The 22,274-nt window shown below is 35.6% G+C and overlaps 1 protein-coding gene and 1 non-coding gene across 4 annotated transcripts; one reads left to right on the top strand and one right to left on the bottom strand.

The window, feature by feature from the left end:
- Window positions 1-2,453: 2,453 nt before the first annotated feature.
- Window positions 2,454-2,525, top strand: TRNAM-CAU (transfer RNA methionine (anticodon CAU)). The gene has a single exon. It is a non-coding gene; the product is annotated as a tRNA-Met (tRNA).
- A 592-nt stretch (window positions 2,526-3,117) lies between these two features.
- Window positions 3,118-10,934, bottom strand: LOC145639203 (protein PIGMENT DEFECTIVE 338, chloroplastic-like). 3 transcript variants are annotated; one of them, XM_081690377.1, is made up of 9 exons: window positions 10,751-10,934; window positions 9,362-10,394; window positions 8,873-8,947; window positions 8,725-8,796; window positions 7,957-8,037; window positions 7,741-7,838; window positions 7,421-7,546; window positions 3,710-3,758; window positions 3,118-3,596 (listed from the first exon to the last, which is right to left on the bottom strand). In XM_081690377.1, the coding sequence occupies exons 2-9, from the start codon at window positions 10,238-10,240 to the stop codon at window positions 3,447-3,449; spliced, it is 1,530 nt and encodes a 509-aa protein (XP_081546503.1). In that variant the 5' UTR covers window positions 10,241-10,394; window positions 10,751-10,934; the 3' UTR covers window positions 3,118-3,446. The 3 variants fall into 3 exon arrangements, with proteins under 3 accessions (XP_081546503.1, XP_081546502.1, XP_081546501.1); XM_081690376.1 differs by having other exon boundaries at window positions 3,118-3,600; window positions 7,741-7,832; XM_081690375.1 differs by having other exon boundaries at window positions 3,118-3,600; window positions 10,751-10,931.
- Window positions 10,935-22,274: the final 11,340 nt, after the last annotated feature.

Raw genomic sequence — 22,274 nt, 5'->3', positions numbered from 1 at the left:
GGGTTTGGTGAAGTGGAGTCGGAACGGGTTAATTTTTAAAGTTAAGTCATGTTCAATTATTGTATGGTTTTGACATTTCTAGTTAGAGTCTTTAGGGTATGTTCTCATTGACTGGACTGAACTAAACTGAGCTGAAATGAACTGAACTGAACTGAGCTGAACTGGATATTTTATAAGAGAAGGAAATTAAGAGCTGAACAGAACTGAACTGAATTTCAACGTAAGAGAACAGGCCCTTACTCAACATAATAGTTTATAGATACTTGCTAGGTTAATTAATCACTCCTAATAGGTTAATATAGAGAGTCCTAATCCCAACTTCCCAAGAGTTTCGAATCGAGTGTTTTGATATTAGATTGTATGACGCATTTATATTTAGGGTATGTTTTTTTTCTGCTTAATTTCAATTCAATTCCAATTAGTTCAGTTCAGTTCAATCCTAATTTCTTATTCTCAGAAAATATTCAGTTCACTTCAGCTCCAATCAATTTAGTTCAGTTCACCTCAGCTCAGTTCAGTAAATCAGAACAGGCCCTTAAAGATACTGATTAGTACGAAATAACACATGTACATGTCTAAGTTACAAATGCGCGCTCTTGTTTATTGGCGACAAGGGTGTTTGGGCTTTGGAGGTTGTAATGGCCAAGCTAGTCGAGGTGGACACAAGTGAATCTAAATAATCTAGTTTTGGGGCGTTTTGAAAGTTGATGATGCTTTAATGCATGCATCGACACAATATCAATTTAATTCTATGAACACCACGCCAAGCAAAGTTTGCATTCCAGTGCCAAGTTTTCGGGTCAACCAATTCGCCATCACAAGTCTATTTTTAATCCTCGGTTTAGGAAAAAAGGTTCGGTAGTGGATCGACACAGTTCGGTTGCAGGTTGCCAAGTGGTTCGTGTAGGTGCAAAGCGTGATCGCGGGCCTAGTGTGAACTTCAAGTACTCCAACTTGGCTCGAATAAAGTTTGCTCGCAAGTGTCTCTTTAGTGTTTTGGCATAATGTAGTTTGGCGTCTTTATTTGTTTTGTATTTCTTTATTAGTACTCTTTGTCCAAAAAAAAAAAAAAAAAAAAAAACAAAACACCAAGCAAATTAACAAAGACAATAAAACTTGAATGATCACTAATTATTGCTACTTAATAAAGAGCTTCATGTTGGAATTACAACGAAAAGCATCAACCACCTTATAGATTTACAAAATTACAAATTAGAGTATTTTCAATTAATGTTGTACACATTATTGATTCTAATGATGACATCGCCCATTGTCTATACATTGCTCATAATCATTTCACCAATTCACCTATAAGCATAATCCTCAATGGCATGATTTGTTAATCTGATATTCACTCATTTGAACGTATCTAATCTTTGTACTTGTAGAATATTATTCTATACGCATAATCCTCAATGGTATGATTTGTTAACCTGATATTTACTCAATTGAACTTATTTAATCTTTCTACTTGTAGAATATTATCCCTTATATCCATGGATAACTGTTACAAAGAAACATAACTGTAATGGTAATTGAAAATACCTTGTAAATTATGACATTAATTTAAACAAATTTAGAATTGAGAGATACTAGGCATGTCTAATTCACCTAATGTGGGAACTGAGATGTTATCTATTCTACGACCTATAATCATGTTATGCTTACTTTTTTTTATTTATTTAGGGGGCGTTTGGTTTGCAGAGTGGTATGGGTTTGGAATCAGGAATGGGGTTAAGGTGGTATCGGGTTGGAACTCAATACTTAATACCATGTGTTTGGTTTAATCTTGGATGGAATCTCATCCCCTTAATACCATGTATTTGATACCTTAGGGAATGGAATGAGCCAAACCCACCTCCCCCCCTAGGTTTCTAAACCCCATACCTTATGGGTTTGATGTATGGGTTTAAAATTCATATTTTTGACAACCAAACACATGGTATGGGTTTTAGTCATTCTAAACCCATACCTCATACCTATACTCCGCGAACCAAACGCCCTCTTAAGTCTATTAAGTTCAGTTAAGTTCAAATAAAATAAGGTTCAAACTTCAAATTACAGCTAATATAATTTGAATAAGGTCTACTAAGTTCAGATAAGTTCAACTAACAATAGTAATAACATTTATTTTTTATATTGTCAATATAATATGGTCATAATTATTAATTTACTATGATTATTATTATTATTATTATCATTATTAGCGGACATACAATCAAATCCTTGATGGTGACTTAATTACTAATTAGGGTAGGACGAAATAATATTTAATACTGTAATGATACTTTTAACCTTTTAAGTAACGCCATGTGTTGACCAATATGACCATGTATCAATACACTTTCGCGTTACTAGATTTTTGGAGGAATCTACAAGAACTTTCTGGAAGCAAAAATAAGACTTTAATGCATTAAGTATAACTAATTTAATTGTACAAAACTTAACAATTAATCAGAGTGGCGCAGCGGAAGCGTGGTGGGCCCATAACCCACAGGTCCCAGGATCGAAACCTGGCTCTGATATTAAAAGAGAAAGCTTCCAAAATGCCAACATTTTTTAGCTCACTATGTAGGTTTCCATTGTTATCTCAAAACAGCCCAACTACATGATAGCAACATGAACAGAAGCTGCTAGGAATGTGAATATATGTTACGGAGTACATCTTACAAATATCTTATCAATCAATCAATCAATCAATCAATCAAAGCCTTAATCCCAAAAGTGGGGTCGGCTAACATGAACCAAATTTGATTATTCCGTGTAGTCATCAACATAAATCTTTCTCCTCCATCCCTTACGATCCAAAACTTCATCCTCACGTAAATCCATGCACTTCATATCCTTCCTCACTCCTTCCAACCAAGTCATCTTTGGTCTCCCTCTTCCTCGTTTAATCCCTCCATGGTCCCACTCTTCCACTCTTCGCACCGGTGCACCCTCGGGTCTCCGTCTTACATGTCCAAACCAACGCAGACGATTTTCCCTTAGTTTATCTACAATGCCCGCCACACCTACTTTCTTGCGAATAACCTCATTTCTGATTCTATCTCTTAAAGTGTTTCCACACATCCACCTTAACATGCGCATTTCCGTAACCTCCATCTTACAAATATCTTATAAATCAAAAAAATTCCATCAGATTACATTGTCAAAATTTGATTCACAGCACATCATGTTTATATTTCCAACAATGTGCATGCTCATCGCGGATCATATTGAAAATTGCTGAGCTTCGTGCACCAACAGGACACAATCTTACAGCCATAATTGTACAACGACGAGGAAGTCTAGCCATGTGATTGACTGGGATGCAGTTTTCATTTTTTTTAGATTCGGTTTTTTGGACCACATTAATGCATTCGAAATAGCCATCGTCTCAGAAATAGCCATCCTCTTGAGTGACAAAAACTGATAAGCTCATAGAGAAGCTTGATCATTATCACTTAGAAATTTGATCCACTTCCAATTTGCATAGAGATTTGCTTCATCTTCAAACAACAGATTGCTATTTGGAGGCTCAGTTTTACGTGTTGTAGAAATACTAGGAAGCTTCCGTCTATATTTCCTTGCCATTTCTTCAGCCTCTGCAAATACTTTCTGGCCATAGAAAATGCATATATAGTTTTAAAAATGAAATGATGTTTGCAAGATGAATAGTTACTGCAGGATACCAAACACAAACAAATTTAAGTAGATGTTTAAGCACCTGTTTGTCTGATATAAAGAGTCCAGGCTTGCTTTCCAGATCCGCGATACTGCAAAACAAAATGCAGAAGCCTTAAATTCTCCAGCAACTTGTGCTTTATACTCGATGAACATCGCATGTATTCTTATACACACATAAATAATCAGAATATTTAACTTAAGGTGCCTTAAGCTACCATCTGCAATTGGAATTTGTGGGGAACTACCAGTACATACCTTTTGTTGCTCCACTGTCCCACTCGGCTTTAATTTAAGTGCAAATTACAAGCTCTTTTTTTCCTCCCTTGTGTTTGTTTATCAGCCTTCTAAAAATAAAAATATAATATCCACTCAATCTATAATGAAACACATGCCCCACTGACCCTAGCCTCGACCCAATCAACAACTCAGGCCAGTTTACCATCCTCCCTTCCCGCTTAATCAGCATATTTTATGTATCATACCTTGTAATTCCCTTCCCACTCAGCAAATTTTTAGTTCAATATGTCGAAAACAATCTCAGAATTTCAAGCAATTTGCTCCACTACCCCCCAGAAGAATATTTCGAATACAATTTCAAAATTGATTCTTTCTGAGTTTGTATCAGTTCAACCAACATCTCTCTCCCCTTGTGTTCTCGTACTATATAGTGCAAGACTTTGTTCTATTACCCTCACATTCTAATATTCTAGGGGTGCCATAACTATTCATCACCCAATGCTGTCTTAATTTTCACAGCAAAACAAGGTGACTCCAAATTTTGGAATCATATCAAATACAAAAACTCAAGGTTAAGTTTGGAATCCAACACCGTGGTGAAAAAAAACTCCAGGAGATTTAAACCTTAGCGTCCTTACAACAGAGAAACCCTGAATTTGTAACTTTGTATTGAGAGATTTTGGTAATCAACGAAGGAGCATAGGGGAAAAAACGATAGATTCACCCCAAAGAATTCAGGTCAAGTGGAGGAAAACTTGAGTTTGTAATATGGTCTTTACATATCACAGAAAAAGGAAGAGCCAAGCCACTTATGGGCTCATCAGCCAAGCTAACACACAGGAGCAGCAAAAGCAATTAGCAGAGAAGGAAGAAGACCGAAACAGCTAGGCATCATGTGAAGACAAAATCAGCAGCCACCAAATCAACCTAGGGAATGTTGGAACCTAGGATTAGAACTTGTATATATAAGCAGGTGGGAGCAAGGGGAAGGGTAGGCAGATATTTGTGTAGTGATTAAAGACTTGTGAACTATAGTCACTGCTTGGAGAGTGGCGGCCTAAAACAGCCAACTTTGTAAACACCCTTATTCAATCAAAAGCTTCAACTTTTCCTTGCTAAATTGATTGTAATGCTCTGTTCTTAGTTCGGCTCTGTATATTGTGCAATAGATCGGGCCAGCCCAGATACACCAATCCGAGTTTATACCAGAAGGCACAAAAATACAGGGCAAGGACAGCAGTAGCAGCAATTTTGGGAATAGCAGAAGAAGACAAAAGAAGTGAGGGAAGGATGTAATTGTGTGAAAAAAGCCAAGCTGGCAGAGAGGACAATGTGTACGTTGCTAGGTCATGGGGATTGCTTAGTATTTAAAAAGGGAAGGAAAGAATGAAAGCCGTCATGTGATTTATTATTGTAATCATTAGCTTAGCAGAATAGCAGTAGCAATAATATTCTCCAAGCTTCCACCTTTATTATTGTAATAGCAGCAGTAGCCTGTAGTTTTCAGCCTTTTTAATCAAAAATCCTTCCAAGCTTTCCTCCTATTTTGTGAGTGCACATCTATTTGTCACTGTTTGATTGAGCAGGATCCCGGGTCTATACCAATATAAATCCCACAAAAGGAGAGCCACCCCAAAAGCTAGCTCAAGGGGAGGAGAGCCCATTGTCCTATATAAATCCCACATCAACCCCCCATATAACCGATGTGGGACTCAAGTCCCATACCTTGCAATGGATGTCCTATAACATATTGCTGCTAGTAAGTGAGTGCAGTGAGGTGAGTGCATTGCAGAATTTTCGCATTTTCTGCATTGTTAGGCCCTTCCAATTTTGTGGAGTTAGTATGGTGGGGTTCCAGTTTTCAGTGGGGTTCCAGTTTTAGCAGGTCATTTCGGGGGTTGAGGCAAAACTTTTCAAATTAAAAGCAAGGGAAAAGAGAGGGGGGGAGGGGGGAGGGGGGAGGTGATACGCATACAAGAGACGGTGTCATATATGAAATTTGGGGAGACTAAGCCCATTGTATGCAGATACCCATTCTATACAGGACCTAATTACTTAAAATACAATCAAAGTCCTGTGTAGCGGAGGTATATTGGAGCAACAAAAAGGGAGGGAGTTAACTTGATTAGTGCTTGCATTTAAGGACCTAGCAAATTAAGACCTCCTATCTTTACAATCGTCTTATGGATCTCATGGGTGTATTCATGTGATAGGCAAGTCACACGTAATAATGGTGACATAACTAAAACAACATTGGTAAAATAATTAGTCTAAGGCCCCGTTCACTTCACCTTATCTTTGCTGAACTAAAATTATTTTTACTGAACTAAAATTATTTTTACTGAACTTAAATTTATTTTTACTGAAATGAAATTAATTTTTACTGATTTTCTATTATATTTCTTCTTTGAAGTTACTGAATATTACTAAACTGAACTTATTTATACTGAATTGAAATTATTTTTATTGAACTGAAATTATTGTTACTTAATATTATTTTTTGAAGGTGAAGTGAACAAGGCCTAAGAGCAGTGATGTTATCAAGACAAATCAAGTGTATCATATTTCTATTGCAAATATACGTGCATATCTCTCCCTATCTGATCCAACTCACATCACGGATTAAGTTACACGTGACTAGAGGATTCTCCATTTTCACAAGTCCAAACAAGGGACACTTTTCACAGAGATCCATTAAGAGAAGACTATCAATGCGGTACATCTCAAATACAGCATTGAGACAATTTCTAGGGGCTGTGTATAAGTTAATGCAGAAGAAAGGAATTAGGGTGTAATCTAAGGTTAGCCAAACTCATATACAGTCTTGGATGCTAAAGTTCCTGATTAAAGGCAAAACATAAACTGAAAAGGTCATTCTATTACAGCAACTATACATCTAAGAGTGCAAATTTAAGTTCAAGAACCTCTTATGAAAGGTATAGAGGAACAGAAAAGCTTAACAGAAACGGTAATGAGAAAAAACCCAACCCTTCAAGGATGACACACTAGCGGGGTGAAGAAATCATAAAGCGCGTTTTTACAATCATTCTAATAAGGAAAATTCCAGCTGAAAAACTGGTTCACGGAATAAATTGAAATGTAAGAAAAGCAAGAGTCAAGCATGAGTTTGTGATAATGCATTAGAATTTGAAATTAAGGCTACAAAATAGATCCTCTTGCACATTGCTAAATGAGGGCAACTGCATTCACATCCCCTAAATTATCGATTTAATTATCATATCTCAACCAAATATATAAATCCAACAGTTCCATTTTGATCATTTTTTTATCCACATTCCACCACTGGACACATATTTGGTTATTTGATTATGACAAACTTTTACTTAAATGAGGAGGTGTACAGTATATATTGTACAACTTGTGTAATGTTGAACTTTTATTTAATTACTCATACGCTGAATATACTGTTCATAGTATGAAATTTCCAATATAAAGTATTAATGTTGTAGAAGTTAAAAGGACTGAAGTAAATATCAAGGAACTGCTTGCTTACCTGAGAGCAATCTTGTCTGGAAACAAAGATCTTATAACTAGGACCTTGACCTTCTCCCCCACTGCTAATAAATCACCAACTGAATCAAATTTACCACGAGTGATGTTGGATGCATGCAGCAGTCCACTGTAATACAAGAATGTCAGAGAGAGGACTGTCAGGCTGCGCCAGTAAGTATACCGTTCAATACTTAACAAATCAGTCTTTTGGTGTTTTGGTTAAAGGGGGAAAGAACTTGAAGCTACATATGCAATGAGATTTGCAATGCAAGAAAATTATAATAATGTGGAAAATTAGAAAGCGAACCCTGCATATCTTACCTTCGGTTTGTTTGTCCTATCTTAACTTGGGCTCCATAAGGGAAGATCTTCCTAACAGTTCCATCCAGAAGGGTTCCCTCTCGTAGGTACAACTTTTCCTAGCACATGAAACATCAAGCTCAGAGACCTTTCTTGATCTGTCAAATTGGGGAAGCATGCAACAAATTGTATCAGGGAGAAAACAGATAGCATAAAAGACAGTTATGTAAAACATACCCAAGCTTCTCGCTCACTGAGTACCAAGTCATTATTATCTTCATTTATTCGACTGATTTGCACATGTATCCATTGCCCTACCTGTAACATACACAAATTGAAGTTTCAAAAGGTAAAAAAAAAACTACTAGGACATGACATCATAAAGATAAAACAACCAAGCAATCAATAATCCATTTTGTTGACAACCATCAGACAAGTTAATAAACTTAAGAGCTGAGAAATTATAAGCACTAAGAAGATAATTAAATATTACAGTTGATAATCATGATATGAGGGGTTAAGGGAGATTCGCAAATCCCAAAATCTGAAGTCTTTTTTATCATTATTTTTATTTTATTTTTACTTTTTGAGAGAATTACCTCAAAGCCTATTTCAATAATTTCATCAAAGATGGAGATTTCAAAATTACAGAGGCGAATTTTTAACAAGAATGAATTAAAATAATGGGGAGCACTTCAAACTGTAAGAGTTTAAGAAAAGCAATCACTTGGTAACAGCAGGGGAAAAAGCTTTAAGGATACTGCTACATACATCTAACACTACTTAGCTCACCTAGCTAGAACACCTAGAAACCTCGTAAGAAACATTTGGGATGTAACATTTCCAAAAAAATAATATTAAAAAAAAAAAAAAAAAAACCAACAACAACAACAACAACACTGACATTGAACATTGAGTACTATCTAGATTCTAACATTTCCAAAAACTCCCACTGACATTGAACATTGAATACTAGAAGTTTTCAAATTTTAATTAGTACCATACCTTCTCTTTTAATTCAGTAAAACTGTTTACTCTATCAACCAACTCGACCTTAGGGAGGAAGGCTCGCAAACCCTGCAAATCAACACAATTGCAAGTCAATAAACAATACATTTAAGCATTGTGTGACGCAAGAAAAGCCGGTACCAACCTCAATCCTTGTTAGCAGACCACCTGTATTCCACTCTGTAATCCTAACCTGAATAGGTTCACCTAGTTGTTTTATCTGCCCAAATCAAATGGATATTTCAAAATTAACATTTAACTCAATCAACTAGCAATTAATAAAAACAAAACGAATTCTATAACAGTATCTTAGTAGGCATAGATGATTAGGTCTGGCCACTTTGTGCCCCTAAAATTTGACAAAATCACAAGCTCGATGTGATCATGCCTTCTCTTTAATACATTGATTATACAAATCAAACCACAAGAATTTTCAGCAGTACGCAGACAGTTACTAATAAATTGCAAGTTAGAGCATGCTAACAAAATCATCAATGTAAACAGAGTGATGCATCAAAATTGAATTACTATGGTAAATCAAATTTCCTTCTGAGAGATTCATGCATCAATAAGGAGATACATGGACATCCATTTATAATAAAACAATTTTTTTAAAAAAAAGTGAGAAAAGAACCTGCCTCACACGATGCCAAGCAATTCGTCTGAAAAAACGTCGAGTTGAAAGTAATGGCCTGCCACTAAGTGTTCTACCAAGCACCTCAGCAAATAAAACAGTTCCAGCATCCACGACAGGCCGGCCAGAAATAGGTTGTCCACTTATAGCATCTTCATTTTTGATAATCCCCATCTTCCCATTGGCCATAAATCCCTCAGCATTCTTATCTAAATCACATAACAAATAATCCATCTCTTTGTCATACAATGGAAGCACCTCCTTGGTTAACATTGTGCCCAACATATCTGCCCCTATATTGACATCTAGCTTATTTTCATTACCAGAAACAACTACACCAACAACAAAATCACCAGCCTTTGGCTCATAATACTCAACAAGAACCTTTTCAGTTTCTTTCTCACGTCCCCCTTCATCTTGTTCTGCTATTTCTACCTCCGTATCGTTTGACTTAAAGAACTTTAGAAAAGGTTCCAATGCCTCATCTTTATCCGATTTCTTGGGTTCACTCCCGAACTTACTATCAGAGGCACCATTAACCGCCATCGGTGAGGGCTTGTTTAGCAACCCTAGCTCATCAGTATCATGAAAACTTCCATTTGGAGACTTTTCGGAAAGCTGGTTATTTGTCAAATCTTCTGAGATACCCTCAGCATAGCAATAGGCAACGTGGGCTGCTTTCCAAATAGAGTGATTCCCAGTAAGTCCCAAACCTTGTGGGAATAGATGCTTCCCCAATAAAACTCTATTAGGGTTTTTACATAGTTCAAACTTGCAGAACAAAGAGCGAGCTGGACCTAGAAACGCCTCGCAAGGAACAGTAAGGTTGTAGGAAGACGAAAGACTAAACGGGGTGAAAGGTTTCATAACAAAAGGCATCTTATATTGTTCATGAGCTCACTATGCTAGTTCTTCTAATTCCTAACAACAACCATTTCCACCCATTTATACTTGCTTCAAAAATCAAAACCCAACACAACTGTATAATTCAATCATTCAATGCGAAAACTTGATAAATTCCCTTATCAAATATCTGAAGAACCAAACAAATCATAGATAACACCACAATGTCAATTTCCCACCAAACTAAACCAAATTTTGCATATGAAATGTAATAGAATAAACAAACAATACCCTCAATATCAAAAAATTGTATTTAAAAATAGTACTAACAAGAAATTACAAATTATCATTTGTACCCAGTAAACATAAACCTTGCAAATTGTATTAAAAAGCAATAATTCCCCATTGATAACATGATAATTCAGTGTCTAATAAAGCTTAATAAAGCAACAAAATTGAGAATAAATTAAGTAAAATTGAGCATTAAAACTGAATTTAAACAATAAATTGGTACTACTACTAAAGAAAAGAGTGAAGAATTAAGACCTGAGCGCAGGGAGGAGAGAGAGCAAGAACAAAGAGCTGAAGCTTGAAGAATGAAGATAGTTTATCCAAGGGCCAGTGGTTCTGAGTTTGGACACGTGATTTTGATTTTGGGCTACTTTAAATTTTTTAGATTTTTTATTTATTTGGGCTTTTATAATTTTTAAGATTTTGATTTATAAGATCATTATAAAATATGGGCTCTAGCCCTAAAAAAAAAAAATTAAAAAAATAAAAAAAACTCTGGAAGTAGACTAGTAGAGTGAAATTAGAGCTTAGATGAAGGGCCTGCTAGGCGCTAGGCCATTATCTATCTTCCCTATTTTGATTTTATGTTTATCAATGTACAAGTATGATTTAATGTACTTTAAATTTTTTTGTTTACAAAATTATAAAATTTATTCTTTTGTAAAATTCTTGCATATATTAAGAAATAGAGCCACTAAGCTTGAACAAATTTAATGGTAGAAAGTCCATGTAGATTTGACTGAATAAGACTTGTATTGATAATGTTATTCTTGTATACTAATAATGTGCAGATACTCGAATATGATCAAAGTCCAATTAATATAGATGTTGGATCAAATCGGGCCAAAATAATTACCTAACCTTATAAAAATGTAATCATCTACGACTTTTTTTTTTTTGGTTATAAATTCAGTTTATTAAGAAGTCACACGACATCTATATAAAAAAAATTAGGAAAAAAAAATTCAAGAGACACATAGTCAATTGAATCAAATAAATATACTTCGTATTGAACTACGATTGATGGGAGATCATCACCACCAATAATAGTGAACTGGTTTTTGGCCCGGGCGATGCCCCGAGTCATTTGTTGTACATTAAAAAGTACAACAAAATAAAGTGAAATATATTGGTGGTTTTATAAAAATAATATCATTTGTTAAATTTTGTAAATGTAATTGAACATCAAAATTAATTATTTAGTATGCAGTAATCTAAATGTCATATATTGTATCAGTTTGTTGTAACTGTTAGGATTTTACTGTCATAGTTAATAAATTCCTTTAATTAAATGTATTTTGTGGTAAAAAGAAAAAACATGTAAAATTGTTATGCATTTTTGGGTTACATATTTTAACTAACACCTATATGCATTATTGTTGAGTACCTAAAAGAAACGAAATAAATTTGTAATCATATTATTGTTAAAATATCCACATATAAGTTCACAATTATAATTTTAGAATTTAATTATGAACATAAATAACTCTTTTTATAATACAACTTTATTATCATATAAGATGTGTCATTGGATCAATGTTCAATTTTAATGAATATAAAGGTTACGGCTTAATATATACTAACAAATAATACTTGTAAATTTTTGTGAGGAAACATTGGTAATTAATATAGGTGACATGGCGACACGTGGCAAGATTATAATCATTGCCATGAGTTTTAATATATATATTGATTGAAGGATTGATATTGATTAAAGAGGACATATTCTTTATTTCATAAATAGTTAGTTCCCCAAATTAGTCTCCAAAAATTAAAACAACTCTAATGACAATTTTAGATAAAACCATGTCTATAATTACATTAAAGGAGCTGTTGGTATGATAATTGGAAACGAAACGAAAGAAAACAAATAAAAGGTGTCAAAGAAATCATTTAACTCTTGCCTAACCTTTTTCATTTGTTTGGTTTAACTATAGAAATGAACTAATTATTTAAAACTAACTCTCTTTCATTTTCTTAGAGGGGGGTTTAGGGTACTTGTTACCTTAGAGTTTTATAGAGGCAACAAATAGGTGGATTTTTTATTTTTTATTTTTTATTTTTATTTAATTTTTGGGTTGTAGTGGTTTGTTTGACCGTTCTTGTTGATGATTTTAGGTGGGTGGGTTTGGGTGTGGGTTTGGTTAGGGTTTGGGTGTTTAAGGTGGGTGGATCTGGGTTTGGGCTTGGTGGGGTTTTGGTTAGGGTTCGGTCAAGGTTTGGATTAAGTAGGCCTGGTTTAGGGTTTGGTGGTGATGGGTATGACTGATGTGTGTGCGTGTGGTGGGTGGTGCTGGGTTTGTGGTGGCTATGGGCTTAGGTGGGTTAGGGTTAGGGTTAGGGTGGGGATAGTTTAGATTTGGGCTTAGGGTTAGTTTGGGGAGAGTGGCGATCTGATGGTGGTCTGGGCTTAGGGTTAGGGTTAGTTAGGGGCTGGTGGTGGTCTGATGTGGGGGGTAGTGGCGGTGGTGGTCTGATGTTGGGGTTAGGGTTAGGGATTGTTGGTGGTGATACATCGTGCCGGTGGTGGTGCGGCATATTTTTTTTAATTTTGTTGAATCATTTCTCGATGAATTTCCGTTGGAAATTCCAGGGCCGAAAATCTCTTTTGACAAAAAAATTCCACTCGAAAAGTATTTTCGGGGGAATTTCCGTCAGAAAAGGTCATTTTTCCTACATACAAAATCTTTTCCGATGGAATTTAGGAAATTTCAACAAAATTTCCCCGTCAAAAATGGGTTGTTTTTCTAGTAGTGTATTAAAATTTAAAGCTATACATCGTCAAACATACCTAAAGAAATACTTTGTATACCGTAGTATCATTTATAAGAAAACTGTTGAAGTAGGGTTATATAGTTATATTCCTTAAAAAGTAAGTCAATGTGTCACTCTACATTGCAAAAAGTACGTAGCAAAATCAAACATGTCCTAGATTTCTAGTCAACTTGAAAAGGTCTTGTATGCCAATTGTTTATATCCACGTGGATTATGTTGCTAGAGATGAAGTAGTCCATAATCCATATTAAAGAAAATAAACTCCTTTTAATACCTTAAAAAATAAAATGAGGAGCCATATCCATGGGCGGATCTAGGGAGGGTTCATTAAACCCCCAGATTTTTTTTTTTTTTTTTTTAAAAAAAAAATTAAGGTTAAAAGAAATTTTTGTGAAGTAAATAAACAAACATTTAACTTTGGCACATTGGTAAGGGATTGACTAATAGAGTAGTGAGGCTCCTCTTGATCATGGGTTCGAGACCAACCACCCTCATTTTTTTGTTTTTTTTTGTTTTTTTTTTCCTCTTTCGATTTCTTCCATTGTTCTTCATGAGTTAGTCCATAGTTGGGTCAATAATTTTAGGAGTAGTATGTTGGTCATTTTCTTAAGTTAGAGAGTTAAATGAATTTACAAGTTAATGAGTTTATTTAGTGGGTTAAACATGGCATTATACTTTCAATTTTTTAGCTTATTATTTGTTGTTTGTTAGCCTACATATATGGCTCTTGTATTTGGTGAAGTAAGCATGAAGAAATATTATGAGTTCTTTATTTTACTTGCTTCATACTTATCTAATACTATTATTGTTTTTATCCTTTAGTACGTATTAGTTTCAACAGTCCTCTTATTCCTCTACTCCTCTTAATTCTTAAATCATTATTTGTTTGTAAATTAGTGATAATTAGATTAATTATTGAATTGTTTAATTAGTTTTGATATATTGTTGACGTACAAATTGAATTTAGAAACTTAGAATTTAAAATTTTTACTTGGTCTTTTAATTGATAATTAGAAAAAAAATTTCATTATCAAATTTGTGTTTATTGGGGACTTGAGATTTTTGTTTTTCGAATTTTCGTGTAATATTGATTTTTTGCAATATAATTATAGATTTATCATTTATAGAAGTAGTAATGTTTTAGCACGCTTTCAAAGTATAAAACTCGAAGAATGCTTTTGTAGGGTTTTTTTTTTTTATTTATTATTTTATAACTGTTTAATCCATTCATTTGTAATAAAAAATTTGAACTTATATATTGAATATTTAATTAATATATGAGCATCGTTTGTTTTTTAAAATTCCGAACCCACAGTTCGGAATTCCTGGATACGCCACTGGCCATATCAGCACCAGACCATGCCATACGGCTATAGACTATATGCATCTTCCTCGAAAGTAATAAAAACAAGTTGTTAGTGAAAAGCATGGTTGACTTTCATGTCTATTGTTACAACTTATATATATGCACACAGCACACCTATGTTACAGAAATCTGCTCTTTTCTCAATAATATCAACAAATTCAATAATTTGAGCAATTGACATATTTATCTGAACACAAATCGAGTAGTAGATTATATTGCTAATATTCGTTATTTTACTCTAGTGATATTATATATAGGGGTGTATATAAACAGGACCAGATCTAAAAACTAACCGGAACCGAACCTGTAGATTCAGGTTCGGTCCCGGTCCTTAAAATTCAAGGATTTCGGGTCCGGTTCGGATCAAAATCGGGGTTTTCAGGTCTGGACCTAATACCAGGTAAAATTGTTTTATTTTATTTTTTTTTCAAAAATCAAAACAGGTCCAAATTATGCAATAGGCCCATAAACAGGTCCAAATACAAGTCCAATAGGTTATTTATTAAAAAAAATGAAAAAAATCACAAAACAGGTCCGTTTAGGTCCAACCCAGACCAGACCTATTGCATCAGGTCTGACCTTGAACCGGACCTGCTGAATCAGGTCCAGTATCCGGTCCTCAAAAATTCTTTAATTCACGTCCCGGTCCCAACAGGTCTGGTCCTGTTTTAGACCGTGTACAACCCTAATCTATATCTATATCCACTACTAGAAATAGGCTAAATAGCGACGGAATACTTGCGACGGGCCTGTTTTTCCGTCGTAAAGGTGAAAATTTTCGACGGAAAACGTTTCATCGCAATTTAGTGACGGAAAATTTTAATTACGATGCATTTTCCCTCGTAAATGTTCCGACGGAAATAAATTCCGTCGTAATAATAAACTTCCGACGGAATATTCCGTCGTAAAGTGATTTGCGACGGAATATTCCGTCGCAAGTTTATTATTACGACGGAATTTATTTCCGTCGGAATTTATCTCCGTCGGAATTTCTGTGTTAATTTTGAAAATTAAAAGTCGTGGCTTGACCTAAAAAAAGGGGGAAAGACGCGGAGAGAGAAAGAGAAGGAGAGAGAGAAAGAGAAGGAGAGAGAAGTAGAGGGCGGCGCTTAACATTTACACCGGCGACGCCTGCCGTCGACGCACACCCGCCGCCGAGAACGAAAGAGAGAAAGAAGGGTGAAAGAAAGAGAGAGGAGAAAGAGAAAGATAAGGAGGAAGAGAGAGCTGTCGAGGAAGAAAGAACGACCCTGATGGTTTCCGGCGACGCCGCCGCGTCTAGGTAAGTGTGTTGCCTTCGTAAATTTTTTTATTATTATTTTGCAAAAAAACCACCACCGGCTAACATTTAACCACCACAACGCAGCCTATGCGTCGCACCTCCGTCCCCTAGCCGTGACTGAACCACCTGGTCGTGGTTGTTTCCGGCGACGCCACTTTCCCCTGAAAATTCAGTAAGTTGCCTTTGCTTTCCCCCCTTTTTTTCAATTTAATTTTGTTTACTTATAAACCCTTAATTATTTTATTTTATTTTAATTTTTTTGTAGGATTTGTACAATTTTGTTGGTTTAATTGTTAAAAAGAAGTGCAGATCTAAAGGTTAGTTACATTACAAACCCTAATATAATGTATGTGTGTATGTTACTTTGGTTATTAGATAGTGTGGTGGATTATAATTAGAATGTATTCAATAACTTTTAGTTTGGTTAATTTAGTGACATTGGTCATCTCTTATAATTAATTAATTGCTCCCTTCTCTTTAAAAAAACAATATAATGTTAGTTTGGTTTAGTTTAGTTTAACATAATGTAGTTTAGTTAAGTTTATGTTAATATAATGTGTTTTAGTTTAATTTATTTTAATATAAAGTATCTTAATTTAGTTTAGTTTTTTTAGAAATATGTTAGTTTAATTTAATATATAAAACGGTAGTTTGGTTTGGTTTAGTTTAATATGATATATTAGTTTACTTTGGTTTGGTTTGGTTTGATTTGGTTTATATTAATAGTATGGTGTTATGATATGTTTCTCTTGTTTAGTTTAATCTTGATATATTTGTTTAATATTATGTATGTTAGTTAAGTATATATATTTTTAAATAAATCTTATAATTAATTAATTGCTCCCTTCTCTTTAAAAAAACAATGTTAGTTTGGTTTAGTTTAGTTTAACATAATGTAGTTTAGTTAATTTTATGTTAATATAATGTGTTTTAGTTTAATTTATTTTAATATAAAGTATCTTAATTTAGTTTAATTTTTTTAGAAATATGTTAGTTTAATTTAATATATAAAACGGTAGTTTGGTTTGGTTTAGTTTAATATGATATATTAGTTTACTTTGGTTTGGTTTGATTTGTTTCTCTTGTTTAGTTTAATCTTGATATATTTGTTTAATGTTATGTATGTTAGTTAAGTATATATATTTTTAAATAAATCATTTGCATAATAATATACCTAGATACCCGTTCAAGGCATACACATTAGGAGTATGTCTTGAATAGTCCCCGGTTGGGACTGTCCTTGTACGTTATTCTCACTTAGGTGGTGAATGTATTCCTTTGTTTTAATTCTAAGGAAGATCCTTGCTTGTCATTTCTCTACAATGTTCTCTAGGTACATATATAGGTGTTTCTAATCGCCTATATCATGTACTTGGGGAACTGTAGGGAGATGCTGCCGGATTTTCCATAGAATTGAAATTCTGGCATACATTCACCAGTGAGATTGAACGTACAAGGATGGGTTAGGTTGGAGTGATAAGGACCCTTGGAAATCATTTCTCTTCTCATTTGCATTTCCATAACACTTTGATCTATAATGAATATATATTGTGCTTTATGACTAATGTGATTAATGGCATATGTGTTAGTTGTGTAGAACTTGTAATCATGAAACGAAAAGAACGTAGCTGGATGTACGAAAGGAAGGTTGGGAATTCTATTAATCCTGAGTTCTTGAAGGGGGTAGATGAATTCCTTAAATATGTGGAAGATCATCCCGAGAGTAGCAACCCGAATGAAGTTAGGTGTCTATGTTTTAAATGCAAAAACAAACGTCTTTGGGATCCGGATACGGTTAAACTTCATTTGTATCGCAGCGGTTTTTTACCTAATTACTATGAGTGGATGTGTCATGGGGAAGGGTTTCCAGGAACTCGTAGAAGGCAGTCAAATGAATATCGTGAAATGGTTTTGGATGCCTTTGGTCAGTCTCAAGATCAAGGCCATTCCGAAGAGGCACCTGTTTCATTAGAGGAGGAGCCTAATGCACAAGCCAAGCCATTTTTTGATTTGTTAAGGGCTTCTGAACAACCGTTATACGAAGGGAGTTCATTGTCTGTGTTAGAGATGGCTTCTAGAATCACTAGCCTAAAGTGTGAGTATAATTTGCCGCACAGATGTGTTGATGGATTTGCTTCTTTGGTTAATGAAGCGATTCCTAACAACAACCACATGGCCGAGACATTCTATGAGGTCAAGAAAATTGTTAAGGGGTTAGAGCTGCCCCACGAAAAGATTCATGCATGCCCGAAAGGATGTATGTTGTTTTGGAAAGATGATGCTCAATTATCTACATGTAGGGTGTGTGGCAGCTAACCGATACAAGAAGACTTCTAGAGGTAGCTTAGTGCCTTTGAATGTTCTATTTTATTTCCCTATCACACCTAGGTTGCAAAGGCTTTTTGCAACTAAAAACATTTCTGAGGAAATGACATGGCATGCTAAAAATCCTCGTGTTCAAGGCACAATGACACACCCTAGCGATAGTGAAGCGTGGAAACACCTAGATAGTTGCTTTCCTGAGTTTGCCTCTGAACCTCGTAATGTTCGACTTGGCCTATGTACGGATGGATTTGCTCCACATGGTCAGTTTGGGGGACAATATTCTTGTTGGCCTGTCATTTTGACCCCTTATAACTTGCCTCCGTCAATGTGTATGAAAAGACAGTTCATGTTTCTTTCGTTACTCGTTCCTGGTCCTAAAAACCCTAAGGGCAACTTGGATGTTTACATGCAACCGCTCATACACGAGTTGAAACAGTTGTGGGAAGTTGGGGCAAATACTTACGATATTTCGAGAAAACAAAATTTCAATCTTCGAGCAGCCATCCTATGGACCGTTAGTGACTTCCCGGCTTATGGTATGTTATCTGGTTGGACCACAGCCAGTAAGAAGGCTTGTCCATATTGCATGGAGAAAAGCAAAGCATTTTGGCTCGAAAATGGTGGTAAGGTTTCTTGGTTTGATTGCCATCGTCAATTCTTTCCGACAAATCATCCTTTTCGAAATAGTAAAAATGCATTTTGTAAAAACAAAGTCGAAAAAGGTTCACCACCTCATATCATGTCAGGAGAGGAACTTTGGGAATGTGTGAAAAACCTCCCGAAAGCAACAGATGGCCCCGAGGCATTGAAACGTCTCAAGAATGCAAAAAAAAGGGTGGTTCAAGCAAAGAACTCTATGGGACCTTCCATATTGGAAACATCTGCTTGTTCGTCACAACTTAGATGTCATGCACGTTGAAAAAAACTTTTTTGATAAGTCGATTTACACTATAATGGACGTGAAAAAGCTATCTTGTGACACGCCATCAGCTTGGAATGACATTGCTAAATACTGTAAACGACCCCAGCTACATCTTCAAGAGGATGATAGAGGAAAAGAATTCATGCCAAAGGCTCCATTTGCTCTTGACAAGGCTCAGAGAAAGGTTTTGAGTGAGTGGGTCAAATAGCTGCGGTTTCCTGATGGTTACGCTTCCAATTTGAGTCGATGCACTGATTTGCAATCAGGTAAGTTACATGGAATGAAAAGCCATGATTGTCACGTGTTCATGGAGAGGTTGTTGCCCACTGCTTTGAGAGAATTGCTCCCTACCCATATATGGAATGCAATTACAGAGATAAGCCAATTCTTTCGCGATTTATGTTGCTACACAATTACAGTTAGCGACATGGAGCGATTGGAAAAAAACATAGTTGAGATCCTGTGCAAGCTTGAGAAGGTTTTCCCCCCATCTTTCTTCAACTCCATGGAGCATTTACCAATTCATTTTCCATATGAGGGCAAGTTATGTGGACCTGTTCAATATCGGTGGATGTATCCTTTCGAAAGGTAAATCAAAGGCCCTTTCTCAACTCTTACTTTCATCTCTTTCATTGCTTTTCGTTACTTATACTTCTACGGCTATATAAAAATAATTACAGGTTCCTCAATCACCTGAAACGAAAAATTGGTAATAAGGCTCGTGTTGAAGGTTCCATATGCAACGCTTATCTCACTGAAGAGATATCAAACTTCTGCTCCAATTACTTTCATCCCTCAGTTGACACAAAAACACGAGATCTAGGTCGAAATGTGAATGCTGATGTGGAATCCACGGCTGACAACGATGAAATCCTAGAGCTGTTCACGGTGGATAAGGGTCTTGTGTCAAATTTGGGTAAAACTCGGTATTTAGATGACAAGGAACTCAAACGTGCTCATTTGTTTGTTTTAAGAAATACCGGCATTCTTGGTGAATACGAAAGGTATATATGTTTAGGATAAACTTTTGAAAATCCCTTAAATTTAATATAATTGCTGCAATGATTAACCATGTGTCATTAATCTATTAGGCAGTTTGAGGACTACATTCTTAGTACTCGAACTTATTTGCGTCGAGAAGATGTCATGGAGAAATGCGAAAGTGAATTCCCTGATTGGTTTCATCACAAGGTGATAATACTTTTCGAACATTGCATATCGAATAACTTGTGATAATACAATATATTTCATTTCAATTAGTGTGACATTTGTATTCGTAACGGTTATAGGTGAGAGAACAGAAACCAAGTTCCGATGTGTTGCGAGCATTGTCTATGAGGCCTTTCAAGCGTGTTCGAACTTGGAACCAGATATTTGTTGGTGGCTTTAATTTCCACACACAGTCCTATGGCAAACACAAATCTACGATGAATTATGGGGTGTGTGTCTCAAGTGAGGACGGTGGAGAGTACTTTGGCATTTTAAACGACATAATTGAACTTGTCTACACCGGTCCCGAAAAAGAGTACAAGACTATTTTGTTTAGTTGTAGTTGGATGGATTGTGGTAAAGGAATGAACATTCATGAACAATACAAGCTTGTCGAAGTAAATCATACTAAGAAGTATCTCAAGTATGATCCATTTGTCTTATCTTACCAAGTGTCTCAAGTGTATTATGCATCTTACCCTAGCCTTAAACGTGATCGGGTTCAATGGTGGGTTGTATTTAGAACTCAAGCAAGGTCGGTGATTGATGCTCCAGTGGATTTAGAGTTTTTCCAAGGTCCTTCACCATAAGTACATGCAACGCTTTGTCCACCAACTGACATTCCAGACTATGAACTTGATAGTGATGATGATGATGACGATGGCTTTGTTATCTCAAGCGATGAAGAAGAAGAAGAAAGCATTGGCTCCAGTGATAGTGACGAAGAAGAGGACATCGATGTATTTTTAGATGACACTAGTGATAGTAATAATGATAGTGGTAGTAGTGATAAGAGTAATGAAGAGGAGAATATGTAGTTACTCCTTTAACTATTGTCTTCGAATGTTTAGTTTTTAATGACTACTCGGACTTGTAATATTGCATTACATTTTTGGTCTCATTTTATTTTTTTAATGTCTTATGGATCTAATTTATGAATTTACAATGTGCGATCATGGTACTAACAACTTTTTCAGGTGGTCATCATGGGAGGAGGAAATAAAGGAGAAACGTCCAAGAGGAGAAAGACTAAGGGGAAATCTCAGGTTGTACGTGTTGACGAGGATGAGTCAATGGAGGAAGATGAGGCACATGATTTGGGGGCCTCTCAAGAAATCGTCAATCGGAGACAGATTCCTAGGCATGTACAAGGGCAACAGGAGCAACAGGAACAGGAGCTACATGACCCGCAACCTAATGACTTGCTGGAGTTGGACCCTTCCACACTTTGGTGCGTATGTATTTGTAATGAAATATCCTTAAATTCGTATTTACTTTGATAAAGTGAATTTGTATTACTTTTACCATGTTTTGTTCACTTTTTGTTGATTATCTACTTACATGAATGTCTATCCTTTATTATAGGTTTGATGATATACCGATGAAGAATGTGCTCTCCGGCTCGCTAACCGGCTACTATGTTGAGCCTTGGAGGAATTATGGAGAGGTTGATGAAGATTCGAGAGAGCACTTTTGGAACTTGTTCAGCGTATGATAACTTTAAGCTAACATAATACATGTTTTATAAAGTATATTGATGGAGTTGAATTTTGTAATAAAGACATTTTCTTGATTTGCAGAAAAAATTCAAGTGGGCACCTGAGTTAAACGACCAAGTGAAGGACACTTTCGAATCTAAGTTTGCAAATCGCCTACGTGACACGTTCTACAACATCACACACAGGCTGAATGGTGGCAGACCAAGATGGCTTAATAAGGATGTTCACGAACGCATGATGCAAATTGTTGCCACCGATCCAGATTATAAGAAGCGGTCGAAACAAAACAAGAAGAACCAAAGAGGCGGATCCATGGAAAATGTCGTTGAACCGACCCACTTTCAAGGTTCAATGTCAGCTGTACAACATGCTAAAAGGATGGTAAGGTTCCTAAAATATGT

This window comes from Chenopodium album, chromosome 7 (genome assembly GCF_948465745.1).
Source record: "Chenopodium album chromosome 7, dcCheAlbu1.1, whole genome shotgun sequence".
Classification (NCBI taxonomy): Eukaryota; Viridiplantae; Streptophyta; class Magnoliopsida; order Caryophyllales; family Amaranthaceae; genus Chenopodium; species Chenopodium album.
Note: the sequence above shows the minus strand (reverse complement) of the source record. Positions and strands in the feature narration are given on the sequence as shown.

Coding starts and splice junctions, on each gene's coding strand:
- LOC145639203 (XM_081690375.1), bottom strand. CDS start 10,240: ATGCCTTTTGTTATGAAACCTTTCACCCCGTTTAGTCTTTCGTCTTCC. Junction 8,948..9,361: donor CTTGGCATCGTGTGAGGCAG/GTTCTTTTCTCA, acceptor TGATTTGGGCAG/ATAAAACAACTAGGTGAACC. Junction 8,797..8,872: donor GTCTGCTAACAAGGATTGAG/GTTGGTACCGGC, acceptor GTTGATTTGCAG/GGTTTGCGAGCCTTCCTCCC.